At 42.5% G+C, this 13044-nt stretch overlaps 1 protein-coding gene and 1 long non-coding RNA gene across 4 annotated transcripts in view; one reads left to right on the top strand and one right to left on the bottom strand.

Annotated features, from left to right (window-relative positions):
- Window positions 1-2441, bottom strand: part of MIB1 (MIB E3 ubiquitin protein ligase 1) — a 125740-nt gene extending 123299 nt beyond the window's left edge. For all 3 annotated transcript variants that reach the window (XM_082418615.1, XM_082418614.1, XM_082418616.1), the window contains exon 1: window positions 2209-2441. In XM_082418615.1, coding sequence (XP_082274741.1) covers window positions 2209-2437 — 229 coding nt within the window. In that variant the 5' untranslated portion in view covers window positions 2438-2441. The remainder of the gene's footprint in view (window positions 1-2208) is intronic.
- LOC309640290 lies at window positions 1358-6956 on the top strand. The gene is made up of 2 exons (XR_014252167.1): window positions 1358-2042; window positions 6720-6956. It is a non-coding gene; the product is annotated as an uncharacterized lncRNA (long non-coding RNA).
- The last annotated feature ends 6088 nt before the right edge of the window (window positions 6957-13044 follow it).

Genomic DNA, 13044 nt, shown 5'->3' on the forward strand with positions numbered 1-13044 from the left:
ACAGCCCCCTCCAGCAAAGAACTATCTAATCAGTCCACAACAGCAATAGTGCCAAAACTGAGAAACCCTGTCCTAAACAACAAACAGTACTGTTCTACATTTTAACATACCATACGTTTTCTTTTTAAAGAAACTTTACTTTCTTGCTTTATTTGCTTAAAATTAATTTTCTCCAGAAGTGTTTTTAAAATGTTTGCTAACAGAATCAGATGAACAAGATGAATTGATACATACCAACAAATTAAATAATGTGTAAAATTATCCTGTAAAGTAAACTAAGATTTTTAAACCTCTGAAAAATACCTGTTTTTACATAAGATAATGAAACTATTTACACAATAGATATATTCCATACTAGAAAACATACAGACAACATGAATATCCCTTCAAAAATTGCTGTAGTACAGGATTTGTTACACTTTACCTTTACCCTGGAAAGATATTTAAAATTCCCCATAAACCTACAATTACTGATCCCAAGATGCGTCCAAATTATTGAGCTCAAACTTTAGCTTTAGCTAGCAGGATAAAATTTTAAGAGTGCGCAGAAACAGGAATATGCCCCACACAGTGTTGTAGGAGGATAAATTGGTAAAATGTCTTCGCAAGGCATTTAGTCAACATCTCTCAAAATATTAAATATGTGCACTCTTTGATGCAGCAATTCCACTTCCAAAGTACTCAGTACTCATGCACAGGATATACGTACAAGGATTCATTCAATGCATCACTGTAATAAGAAAACCTGAAAGAATACAAATGCCCATCAACAAAGCACTGGTTAAATAAATTACTGCATCCAATCACTGTAATATTATGCAGCTGTGAAAGAATAAGGCAGACATCTATGTGCTAACATGGAACAATCACTAATAGGTACTATTAAGTTAAGAAGCAAAAGTACAGAAAAGAATATAGTAGTTTATTACCACTGGGCCTTAAAAGGGTTGCAGATTTACAATACGTTAATACATATGCTTGCAATGCGTATTCTGTAAGAACACACAAGAAGCTGATAACAATGGTGGCCCCTTTTTGTACCGTGTTGGTCCTGCACATAAATCCTCTGCAATGTTTAAAAAGCCAGCAAAGAAACACAATTTTATGAATTATCTACTCAAAAACTGAATTGCCTTGTGTTAATTTCCTTTTTATTGGTGCTAACAATAACTATGTACCCATTTCAGGATTTGTTAGGTTCTGCCGAACTCAATCATAAAGCTTTAAAAATAGCTTATTTAAGCATTCCGAAAATTATCAAATTTTAAATTTGAAACTATTTCCTACTGAACAGAGTACCAAGGATAAATCTATGTGAAAATGAATTCGATTAAATTATTTTGAAAAAAAAAAATTATTTTGAGAGCAAGCTTTCAGTTTATCATATTATATAAAAATTTTAGAGTCAATAACAAACAGTTCCCTGAAATTTGGTGAATCAAGAAGGACACTGACTCATTGCTGTGTTAACGCATAAGTCTCTGACATAACCTTACAAATGAACTGAGACGTTAAAAGATATCAGGTGTCCCCTATACCTATCTTCCACTTGAAAAGAATATTTAACACAAAGAAAGGGTTCAACAGCTTAGGCTGTTTTTCCCTCTATTGGTATAAAGATACACAACGAAACAATTAAAATGAAAAATCATTCCACAGGGTACTAAGTAGCAGCATTCAGCTACTGAACTCCAAGTCTTTCTATGTGTTAGATGAGGAGGAAAAAAGGGTATCGCAACAAATCCGAGGTACCAACGGCCCCTCGGCAATTGTAACCGGTCAACTAAACACCATATGCCAAGGCAAGCCTCCCTTCAGACACTGATCACTCGGTGGCTGATTAATTTCAAAGGCTTATTAGACAGGCCTCTCCAGACCCCTTCCCTAGAGGAGAAGGAGGAGGGGAAGTGTCTGCGGTCTTCACGGTGCTTTGTGCCTTCCAGGCTTGAAAGCATCCCCGTGACGGTGCAGCCATCATTTCCCTTGGGGATGGGACGGAGGAAAGAGAAGAGAGCTCTTTTTTGCAAGTTTTTGTTTACCAGGTATTGAACCTAAAATTCCTTTTGGCTCCTTCTCTGCTCCCTCCAGCCAGGCGCTGCACGGTAGGCGTTCCACCGCGGGCTTCTCCCAGGCCGCCCGACGCCCCCGCACCCCGCCTCGCCCCTGCCCCCACGCGCGCAGGCCCCGGGCCAGGTGGCCGCCGCTTACCCGTGGGCGCGCTGTCCAGGATACGCAGGTCGTAGGCCCCGGAGCAGCGGTAGTTGGCGGCGGTGCCGTTGTCCCACACCACCACCACCTCCTCGGGGCTCTCGAAGCTCCGGACCGTGCCCACATGGCCCTCGCCGCCGTCCTGCTTCCCCCACTTCCAGTCCGGGCCGCGCACCACTCGGGCCCCGACCCCTTCCACCATCACCCGGTTATTCCTGGAGTTACTCATCGGGGCCCGAGCGGTGGGCTCTGCCGCCGCCGCCGCCGCCGCCGCCGGGGGACCCGTGAGAGAGTTGGGCCCGGGCCGGACTCTCGGCGCCGGCGGGGGCGGCAGCGAGCCCCGGGGGCCGTGAGAATAACTCACGGGGGCGGCGGCGCGGTCCCCGCCGAGCCCACAGCCGCTCCCCAGCCGTCGCCGCCGCCGCCGCGCCCCCCGCTCGGACTGGAGGCCGGACTGCAGCAGCTCCGAGGCAGCGGCGGCGGGCGGGCAGAGAGGAGGGGGCCGTGGGCGGGGACTCCCCCGCTTCCTCCGGGCTCCCCGGCCGGGCTACAGCGACGGCCGCCAGGAGACCACGCTCTCCCCCGACCGGGAGCGCGGGGCGCACAGGGGGCCGGGGGAGGTTAGCCCCGGGGAGACGGCGCGGGCGGCGGGGAGCAAGCTTAACTGCCGGCCTATTTTCTCCCCCGGGCCCTCGCTCCGGGGTGGACGCCCGAGCGCCGGCGCCGCCTCCTCCCCCGTGGGCAGTGATGGTACCTGCCGGCGTCCGGCGAGCGCCCGGGCCCAGGGGCCCCCTTCTCTCTGCCCCCGCGCACGCCGCCGCGCTCCGCCCAGCAACAGAGTCCCCGCCGGGCGAGAGCGGCGCCACATCCGGGTACTGGCGCACCGAAGGCCGCAGCAGCACGTTCTCTGAGGGATTAGGAGAGGGCTCCTCAGTAACAGTACGGTGGAAGGGTCTTGGAGAGTTGCGCGACTGGAGAAAGAAAGAAGAAAATCGCTTCCTAAGCGCCTCGCCAGGGCCCTGTGAGGGTGCGCATGCGCACGTCCTGTAAACGCTAAGGGGCAGACGCCCAGCCCCAGTCTGGGACGATGGAGGGGCGGTTCCCTGGAGTTGTTGCGGACCGGTTGTGCCGCGCGTCCCATTGGCTGTGAGGGAAGGGGCGGGGCAAGGAAGTGCGTCTGGCCGATTTTGAGGTGAGACTGGAGCCAGTGAGGATCCGGATGTGGTCTGGGCTGCTGAGACCGGTTACCTCTGGTGAGGTCAGTCTTTCATCAAGTTGTAGCGTACCTGCATGTACTAAGTGTGAATCTGGGACTACATAACGTTTTAGTCTTTTTGTTTTTAATTTTTATTAGAGTATAGTTGATTTACAATATTGTGTTAATTTCAGGTGTACAGCAAAGTGAATCTATTATACATACACATATATCTACTCTTTTTTAGATTCTTCTCCCATATAGGCCATTACAGAGCATTGAGTAGAGCTTCCTGTACTATAACAGTAGGTCCTTATTAGTTATCTATTTTATATATAGTAGTGTGTTTATGTAGTTTTCTTTTTTAACGGGGTGGGGAATAGGACAGATTACGACATAGATTAAGGGCAACCTGTATTTCTGTATACGTAAACTGAAAGTATTTCAGACCACAGTAGGTAATTAGTGATGTGTTTCTAAACTGAGCAGAATGTTACTGAATGATGTGTGTCTTGCCTTTATGTGGAGTCAGGGTGGTAAGTAGACTCCAAACAGCACAAGCTCCTGGGAAAGACTTCACAAGCATATTGCCCATTTTAACAACATCTTGCCCATCCATTACATAATTCGGCCCCCAATCACAGAAACACAACAAAATAAGAGGACTGTAAGGGTGGTTTCTGGCTGCCATTACTTAAATAACATCATGGTGCGTAGGATTTAAAATCATTGGTTCACAGCCCACACGGATGCACTGTTAGCATACTAGTGCTTTTCCTGAGAGTCAAGGGAACAAGGAATACTCCAGCAGGATCGAATAATCAAGTGGAAAGAAAGAGGGTGTTAAAAAGTAACCAGTGGGGGGGAAAAAAAGAGTAACCAGTGAATAATTACGTAGTGAAATAAATGTTCTTAATTTTTCATGTCAGTGAAACAGGAAAATACCAATATGGAATCCCAAAGGCCAAACAGAGCTTATTTTAGAAACTAAGCAGTTAAAATATTTGTTCAGGGCTTCCCTGGTGGCGCAGTGGTTGAGAATCTGCCTGCCAGTGCAGGTACATGGGTTCGAGCCCTGGTCTGGGAGGATCCCACATGCCGCGGAGCAACTAGGCCCGTGAGCCACAACTACTGAGCCTGCGCGTCTGGAGCCTGTGCTCCACAACAAGAGAGGCCGCGATAGTGAGAGGCCTGCGCACCGCGATGAAGAATGGCCCCTGCTCGCCGCAACTAGAGAAAGCCCTCGCACAGAAACGAAGACCCAACACAGCCAAAAATAAATTAATTAATTTAAAAAAAAAAAGTTTAAAAAAAAATATTTGTTCAAAATAAACAGCCAAATATGTAGTCTATTTCAAAGCATTTTCATCCTGGAAGTGTTAAATGTGCTATTCTTTCTCTGCCAACTCTTTCTTTTCTCTCTGGGTTCTTTTCTGGTTTCCTTCTTTTCTTGTTCACCAGTTAAACTGATCACATGCATTAATAAGTTGATAAAAGATTTTTAGAAAAAAATATAGCCACTGCACAAGTTATACTGTGGTTGACTTTGTAAAGTAAGCTAACTCGAGGAAAGGCCAACTGAGATGATAAGACAATAGTGCAACCTTGCATTTTACATCAAACTCAGTCTATTGATAATGGCTTTCCATATGTTTGTGTTTATCTCACCCAGGAGTTTTATACTTATGAAGACATCATCTCATATTTAGACAGGCTTTTATTCTCAATACCAGAGATTTGTTATAATAACTTTGAATTTCATTTGTCCTTAAAACGGAAAAGGATCTTAAGAGGTGATCTAGCCCAGTGGTTTTCTTTTCTTTTCTTCCCCCATCCCTTCCCCGCCGCTTGACAAATCCTCTGTTCTTACCCTGACCTATAACGGGAGCTAGGCGCTCTAGATGAAGCAATTCAGGAATTCCCCGACGGTCCAGCAATATAGCAAGGCTGGTACCTGCCTGTAGTCTTCCCTTCCTCCTGCCTTTGCAGGGGCTCTGCAGAAACTCATCAAAACCTCTGGAGTACCACTGAGCACAATTAATCAAATTAACCTAATCCACATATTTGATAAGAAGAAAATGAGGCCAGCACTGATTAACTTGTCCAGGATGTCAGAGGAAGTTAAGAAAAAAGCAAAAACTATAACCCATATAATACTGGATGAATTTCTGTATATTAAACACTCTCTTATCCATCCATCCCCTTATTAAATACATTGTGAATTTATAACAGTATTATGTTGCTAAGACTATTTCAAGGCCCTTAAATTAATTCAGTTTGCCAATGGTCTCTAAATATTTTTGATCATACATCCTTTCAGTACAAAATTTTTGAACATGTACTTCCAATATGTGTACTTATTAATGTATAACTTATATATGTATTAGCATGTTAAGTGTTATATAACATACTCAAAAATAGAAATTACAAGAGGATAAGATACCAAAGAAATAGGAAAGTTTTCATACTTTCTTCCTTCACTCCAATAGATCATCTTCTGCATCCCTAGATGTTTAAATTAGTATTCTCCAAAGTAGACACACCACAACAACAAGCTCATAGTTACAGAAAATAGATTAGTGGTTACCAGAGGCAGTGATTGGAGGGTGGGTGAATTGAGTGAAGGAGGTCAAAGGTACATACTTCCAGTTATAAAATAAATAAGTCATGGGGATGTAATGTACAGCATGACAACTATAGATAGTAATACCATATCGTGTATTTGAAAGTTGCTACAAGAATAGATCTCAAAAGTGCTCATCACAAGAAAAAAAATTCTGTAATTATGTGTGGTGACAGATGTTAACTTATTTTGATGATCATTTTGCAATATATACAAATATCAAATCACTAAGTTGTACACCTGAAACTAATATAAGGTTGTATGTCACTTATACCTCAATAAAAAAAATAGTCTGGGAAATGAGAAGGAGGAAAGTAATTGGTCTTATGCATAAAAAGTGTTGCACAGGACTTCCCTGGTGGTGCAGTGGTTAAGAATCCGCCCTCCAATGCAGAGGACTCGGGTTCGATCCCTGGTCAGGGAACTAGGTCCCACATGCATGCCGCAACTAAGGAGCACACATGCCACAACTAAGACCTGGTGCAACCAAGATAAATTAAATAAATAAAAATGAAAAATAAATAAGTTTAAAAAAAAAAAAGTGTTGCACATTGAATTACGTCCTCCAAAAAGATAAGCCCTGATACCTATGAATATGACCTTACTTGAAAAAAGAGTGTTCGTAGATGTAATCAAGTTAAGATCATACTGGAATAGAGTGGGCCCTGAATCCAATGACTGGTGTCCTTACAGGGGAAGGGAAAAGGAGATTTGGACACACAGACATATGGGGACGAAGGCCATGTGACAACCGAGGCAGAGATTGGAGTGATGCTCCTGTAAGACAAGAATGCCAAGGATTGCCAGCAACCAGGAATAAGCAAGGAACGATCCTTCCCTGCTGCCTTCAAAGAGAGAGCACAGCCCTGACAACACCTTGATTTTGGATTTCTAGGCTCCAGAACTGTGAAAAAATAAATGTCTGTTGTTTTAATCCACGAAGTTTGTGATAATTTCTTACAGCAGCACTTGGAAACTAATACAACAAGAAAGGAAGAAAATAAGCATAGCTGTTACTGTCCTCATTTCTGTTACTGCTCACAATACCATAGTTGATATTTATAACTCCCTCTTTCCATTACACAGCCCACATTTCCTTTTCCCTCTGCCAGCATGTCAGCTGACTGTAGTCCCATGCCTGGCAGGTGGTCCAAATCTTCATTTTTGAAGGACTTCACTCAGTTCTTAGTGGGTTGTTGTACTGTGATAATTAATTTTATGTGTCGACTAGACTGGGCCACAGGGTACCCAAACATTTGATCAGACATTATTCTGGGTGTATCTGTGAGTGTATGTGTGTCCGGATGAGACTAACATTTGAATCAGCAGACTGAGTAAAGCAGATTTCCCTCCCTAATATGGGTGGGCCTCTTTTAAACAATTGAAGACCTAAATAGAACAAAACGTCTGAATAAGAGGGAACTTCTCCTGCCTTACTACTTGAGCTGGGACATTGGGTTTTTTTCTGGCCCTGGACTCAGCCCAAAACATCAACTCTTCTTGGGTTTTGAGTCTGTGGACTTTTAGACTGGACCTTACACCTGTCATCAGCTTTCCTAGTACTCAAGCCTTTGGACTCAGACTTCATGCATTAGCTCTCCTACATCTCCAGCTTACCAACTGAAGATCTTTGGACTCCTCAGCCTCCATAATCCATGAACCAATTCCTTATAGTAAGTCTCTTCATTATATATAAAGATGTGTCTACTTATATATTATCATACATTAATAGTATATTTTATATATTTGTATATATTATATATATGAAGATGTGTGTGTATACATGTGTACATCCTATTGGTTCTGTTTTTCTGGAGAACCCTAACTAATACATGTAGTCTACCATTAAGTTTTACTGGAACATAAATGAACTATCCCAAAATGTACCCCCAAAGAATCTCTAGATTCCAAACACAGTCCTTTCTTAACCTTTTCGGTAGCAAGAATCCCATTTCCACTCAATAATTGGGACCCATCCCTCAGTCAGTACAGTTAACTCTCTTCTCTGCTTGTTGGTTTAGTGGTTTGAAAAACCCAAAATGTTCAAGTGTCAGTCTCAACCTCCAATTCAGTAGAAATATTTTGGTATCCTCTGGTGGAAACACTCCTCACTTGGGAAATAAGTTCTTATAACCAGTAAAACACACAGGTGTAGGAATAGGAATCAAAACATTTTTCCAGGTGGTTATCTACTAGTGTAAGAATGAAAAGAGCCATGTCAACCCCTTGATTCCTGAACCTATTGATTATGACTATGGGAGCACCATCTATTGGTCACATGTTCAAAGCACATATCTCAGTTGGTGTTCCATGGTCAGGCATTTAGTTTCAACCACAACCTAGAAGAAAGCAGGAGCTATTTCTCAAAGGGAGAATACTTATTGAAAGAAGAGGGCATAATTTTGAACTGAACCCTAGAGTTTTGCACTGGCATTATACTATCAACATCTGACAGAGGATTCATATTGTATGACAGTCTGTCACAGATATGTAACATATGGGCCTTGCTGGGTCATATGGCCCACATGACAGAAGCTTGCCCTGCAGTCCGGGCCTGCTTCAGAGTTTTCTCTTATTTTAGGAACTACTCAAAACTGGCTTATACAAAGCAATATAAATGTGATATCTTGTCTCTAAAATACAAAAAGACTCAAGTGTTTTTACCTCTTTCTTAGCAGCTAAAGGTACAATTTGCCTTTTATTTTACAGAGGATATTCTGATATGCCCCAGACCACTGGACTCCTGGCAACTTCATCAAAGTGATAGGATCTAAATTTTCCTAGATTATCTGCCATCCACTGGTATTCATGCGTCTTACTAAGGCATCTAGGGTTCTTGACACTTCTGGCCCACCAAGTCAAATCAATATAATGTCATCACTGTAATGGACCAGCATGATGTTCTGTGGGATGGTAAGGGAATCAAGGTCTCTACAAACTAGATTATGACAGAGAGCAGTAGACTTTACATAGCCCTGAGGAAAGACATTGAAGATGTGCAGCTGCTCCTGCTAGATGAAAGCAGTATGTTTGTGATGATGCCTGTCGAATTGTACTGAGAACAAAGCACTTTGTAGATCAGCAATAGCTGGAGCTACACATTAATATGCTCCATTAGAGAGACCACACCTAAAAACAGTAGCTACAATTGAGTCACCACCTGATTAAGTTTGTAATAATACACAAGAGCCATCTTCCTTTGCAGGCTAAAGAGCAACTTAAATGGTGGGGTGGTGGTGATAGGAATCACTCTCCCTGCATTTTTCAAGTCTTTGATGGTTGCACTAATCTCTGCAACTCCCTAGGGATGTAATTTGCTTTTGGTTTATTGTTTTGATAAGGAAGGGCAGTTACAGGACTTCCATTTGGACTTTCTTACTATTATGTTTCCCTCCATAGATGAGGGAGCCAATATGCGTATTCTTCCAGTTGCCAAGTATGTCTCTTCCAACTACGCATTCAGGAACTAGGGAACTAACCATAGTTAGTTCCCTGAAATCATTGTACGGTGTGCTGGAGCCAAAACTGGATTAACCACGTGACCTCCGTAAGCTACCACTCTGACCAGTGGATTCCAGTGGCTACTTGGGTGCCCACAAGGATTGGCATACTCATAGCCAGAATATAGAAATTCCTAAAAGAGAAATTTCCCTTTCCCTAGTGCCCATTCACGCTGGAAAGCGGCTGCTGGTTTTGGGGGGAGGGAGAAAAAAAGGAAGGAGAGTTATAGGATAAATTTTTGGCTGTGTCACAGGGCTTTCTCAAGAAGACCCAACCTCTTCTCTATTCAAGAACCTGTGAAATGGCGTATATCCACACACTGGATGAAAGACCATGGCTCTTCACTGTGGTGACTCAGGTCTATGCCTACCAGAGCTAGAATCTTTCTGATTGTATAGATCTAAAAGTATTTAAGTGAGGTGCCCATCTATTTAATTCACTGTGATTAATAGCCACCACCATGGAGCTAATGTGAGTTAAAGCATTCTGACTGCCACTCTGGTCCTATTGGCCCATCTTAGTATCTGCGTTCACCTAGTCTCTGGTGGTTAAGCACTGACACCTGGCCTGTTACTGTGGCTTGAAATCAAGGAACCTATTTAAATGGTGAAATCTCCCACCATCAACCCTGACCTATAGATGGCAGCCATCAGTGAGCTTTTTAAAGACGCTAGTGATCCCCTAATCAATGCATTTCTCAACGTCTTAGTGAAAAGACTGTCCTCTGGGGAAAAAAAAAAAAAAAAAGAGTGTCCTCTGGGACAATTTTTCCTGCTTCTGAAGCTTTTGGGTTCCTTCCTTGAAATTATATCAGGGAAGTTTTGGCCTCTCACCCTACTGAAAATAAGCCACCATTATCAACCAATCTGCTGCTTGAACTACACATTGTATCTGAAAACTCTGGAAAGTGCTCCCATGTTAAATTCATCCCAGTCCAATGTTAAGTTCTGCTTTTTGTTTTTTGTCATGCACTTGGAGAATCCATTCCCTATATATTCTCAGGTCTCTGACAATATAAATTTGAAAAATCTTGCATTTTGTGAGGGGGGTGGGGATGGCGCTCATGATCTTTCTTCTCCCAAGTCAGAGGATGAACTACTTCAGATGAATTCACTACAGGGTCTTCAATAAATAGAAAGCTAGTCTCCTGAGACATGGGGAAAAGGAGTATTTTGGTTGGCAAAGAAAGCTCAGAGGAATGAAATGCACACAGCCACTTGGATGGATCTCAAGGGCATTATCTCAAAGGATTACATACTGCATAATTCCATGTATATAACATTCTTAAAGTGACAAAGTTATAGAGAACAGATCAATAGTTCCCAGGGGTTAGAGCTGAGGGAAGGGTATGACTATTGGGGGCAGCACAAGGGTTTCTTTGTGGTGATGGAACAGTTCTGAATCCTGACTGTGGTGATAGTTACTTGAATCCACACATATGATAAAATTTCATAGAACTGTACACTCAAAAAAAAAAAAAGGAGGGCATGTAAAAACGGGCAAAATCTGAATAAAGCCTACATCTGAGTTAATACTGTATCAATGTCAGTTTCCTACTTTTTACAAGGTACTATGTTTATGTAAGATATTATCATTGGAGGAAACTGAGCAAAGGGTACACAGGAATTCTATACTATTTTTGCAACTTATTATGAGTCTTAAACTTTTAAAATAAGTAGAAAGAAAAAGAGAAAGAAAGAAAGAAAGAAAAAGAAAGAAAGGAAGGAAGGAAGAAAAAAGGAAAGAAAGAAAGGAAGGAAGAAAGGAAGAAAGAAAGGAAGGAAGAATCTAAGGGGGACATGAGGGTTCAAGTTTCTCAGATTTGTCTGAATCCAAATGCCTTCATTCTAAGTCTCAGAGTCCCAATCTATGCCCACAGAAGGGATTCTGGGTCCTCAATGATACTGCACTGATGAGTTAACCAACCCTGGTACTTCCTTGCTTTCCTGCTTCTAGACTTCTTTTATATGAAAACAAAAATATCCTTCTTGTTTAAGTTGTTTTTAGATCCTTCTTGTTTAGTTGTTTTTGTAACTTGAAGCTGAAAGCAGTCCTAACTAATTCAAGTTCTTGACTCATAATTAGATATAATATTTTAAAATTTTACTCTCTAGTGATTTCCATCCTCTTCCTTCCTAAAATTATTTTTTCTAAACAATCAAAACAATGTTATATTAGTTGGACCTTTTTATTTCAAAAGACAGAAAATTCAACTCAAATTGGCTTAACCAAAAGGGGAAATCTCTTAGATCATATAACTGAAAGAAAAAAAGAAAAAGAAGTTCTAGTTTAATGCGTGTTTTGGCTTAGGAACTCAAACGACATCTTTAGGATTCAGGTTTTCTCCAGTTCTCATTTCTGCCTTTCCTTATCTTGGCTTCCTTTATAGTCAAAGTGGCCTCAAGCTCCTGACTTCATTCATCCTCCCTGCTAGAAGTTCTAGCAGAAAAGAGGTTCCCCGCCCCCTCCCAACACTCTCAGCAAAAGTCTCCTTGTGAGACAGTGACTCTGAATGGAAAGTGTACCTATCCCTGAATCAAACTCTGAGGTCATGATAGGCCTGAGTTTCATGTCACTCTTAAGTTAGATGGGGTGTCAGCTCTACCCAAAGCAGTTGGTCTAGCAGTAGAAGCAAGGATACCAGTGCCAAAGAAAGTGGAATAAATGCTCGAGAAAAAAAAAATGTTTTGGAAAATGAATACTAATGAGTACGTTGGAACATATCGTGCAATGCTTAAGCTGAAATTGTTTGAATTCTGAAACAGATTCAGAGGAAATCATCTGACATTTTAGACAGTGTCAACCTTTTGAATAGAAACAATGTGGTAGAATGAAATGAGCACTGAAATGAAGAGACTGGTTCTAGCTAACGCTGAGGCTTGCCAGCTCTGTGAACCTCAGCAAATCACCTAACTTCTCTGATCCCAGTTACTTCACCTGTAAGATAAAGGCATTAATAATATTTGTACATATAATGGTTCTTGGTTCATTTTTTTAACATATCCCTACATGCTTAGGTTTGAGAAGCGCCAAAGTTTGGTGTCTAAGGAGTCACTGCAAGCACTTCTGTGGCCAAACTTGTCAGAAACGCAAGCCTATAGGGGCCATAATCTTTGACGTGCGCGCCATGCTGGCTCTTGAAGGCACTCGGCTCAGAAGTAGGGACGGTATCAGCCCCCACACACCTGTTGCCTGTCAGAATCCGTCTCTGGGAGCTGAGGCACACTTGCGTCATCCCCCCATCTCCTCCGATCCCAGCCAACAAACAGCGCTTCTTTACTTTTGTCCTTCCAAATTAGATTCACCAACCGTGAGAACTTGATATGTAATGTAATAAGACTCTTGTGAAATCTTAGATTTTTTTTTAATTAATTAATTAATTAATTTTTGGCTGTGTTGGGTCTTCGTTGCTGTGCGCGGGCTTTCTCTAGTTGTGACGAACGGGGTCTACTCTTCATTGCCTTGCGCGGGCTTCTCATTGCGGTGGCTTCTCTTGTGGCAGAGTACGGGCTCTAGG

Source organism: Balaenoptera physalus (assembly GCF_965194825.1).
Source record: "Balaenoptera physalus genome assembly, chromosome: 12".
NCBI classification, from domain to species: Eukaryota; Metazoa; Chordata; class Mammalia; order Artiodactyla; family Balaenopteridae; genus Balaenoptera; species Balaenoptera physalus.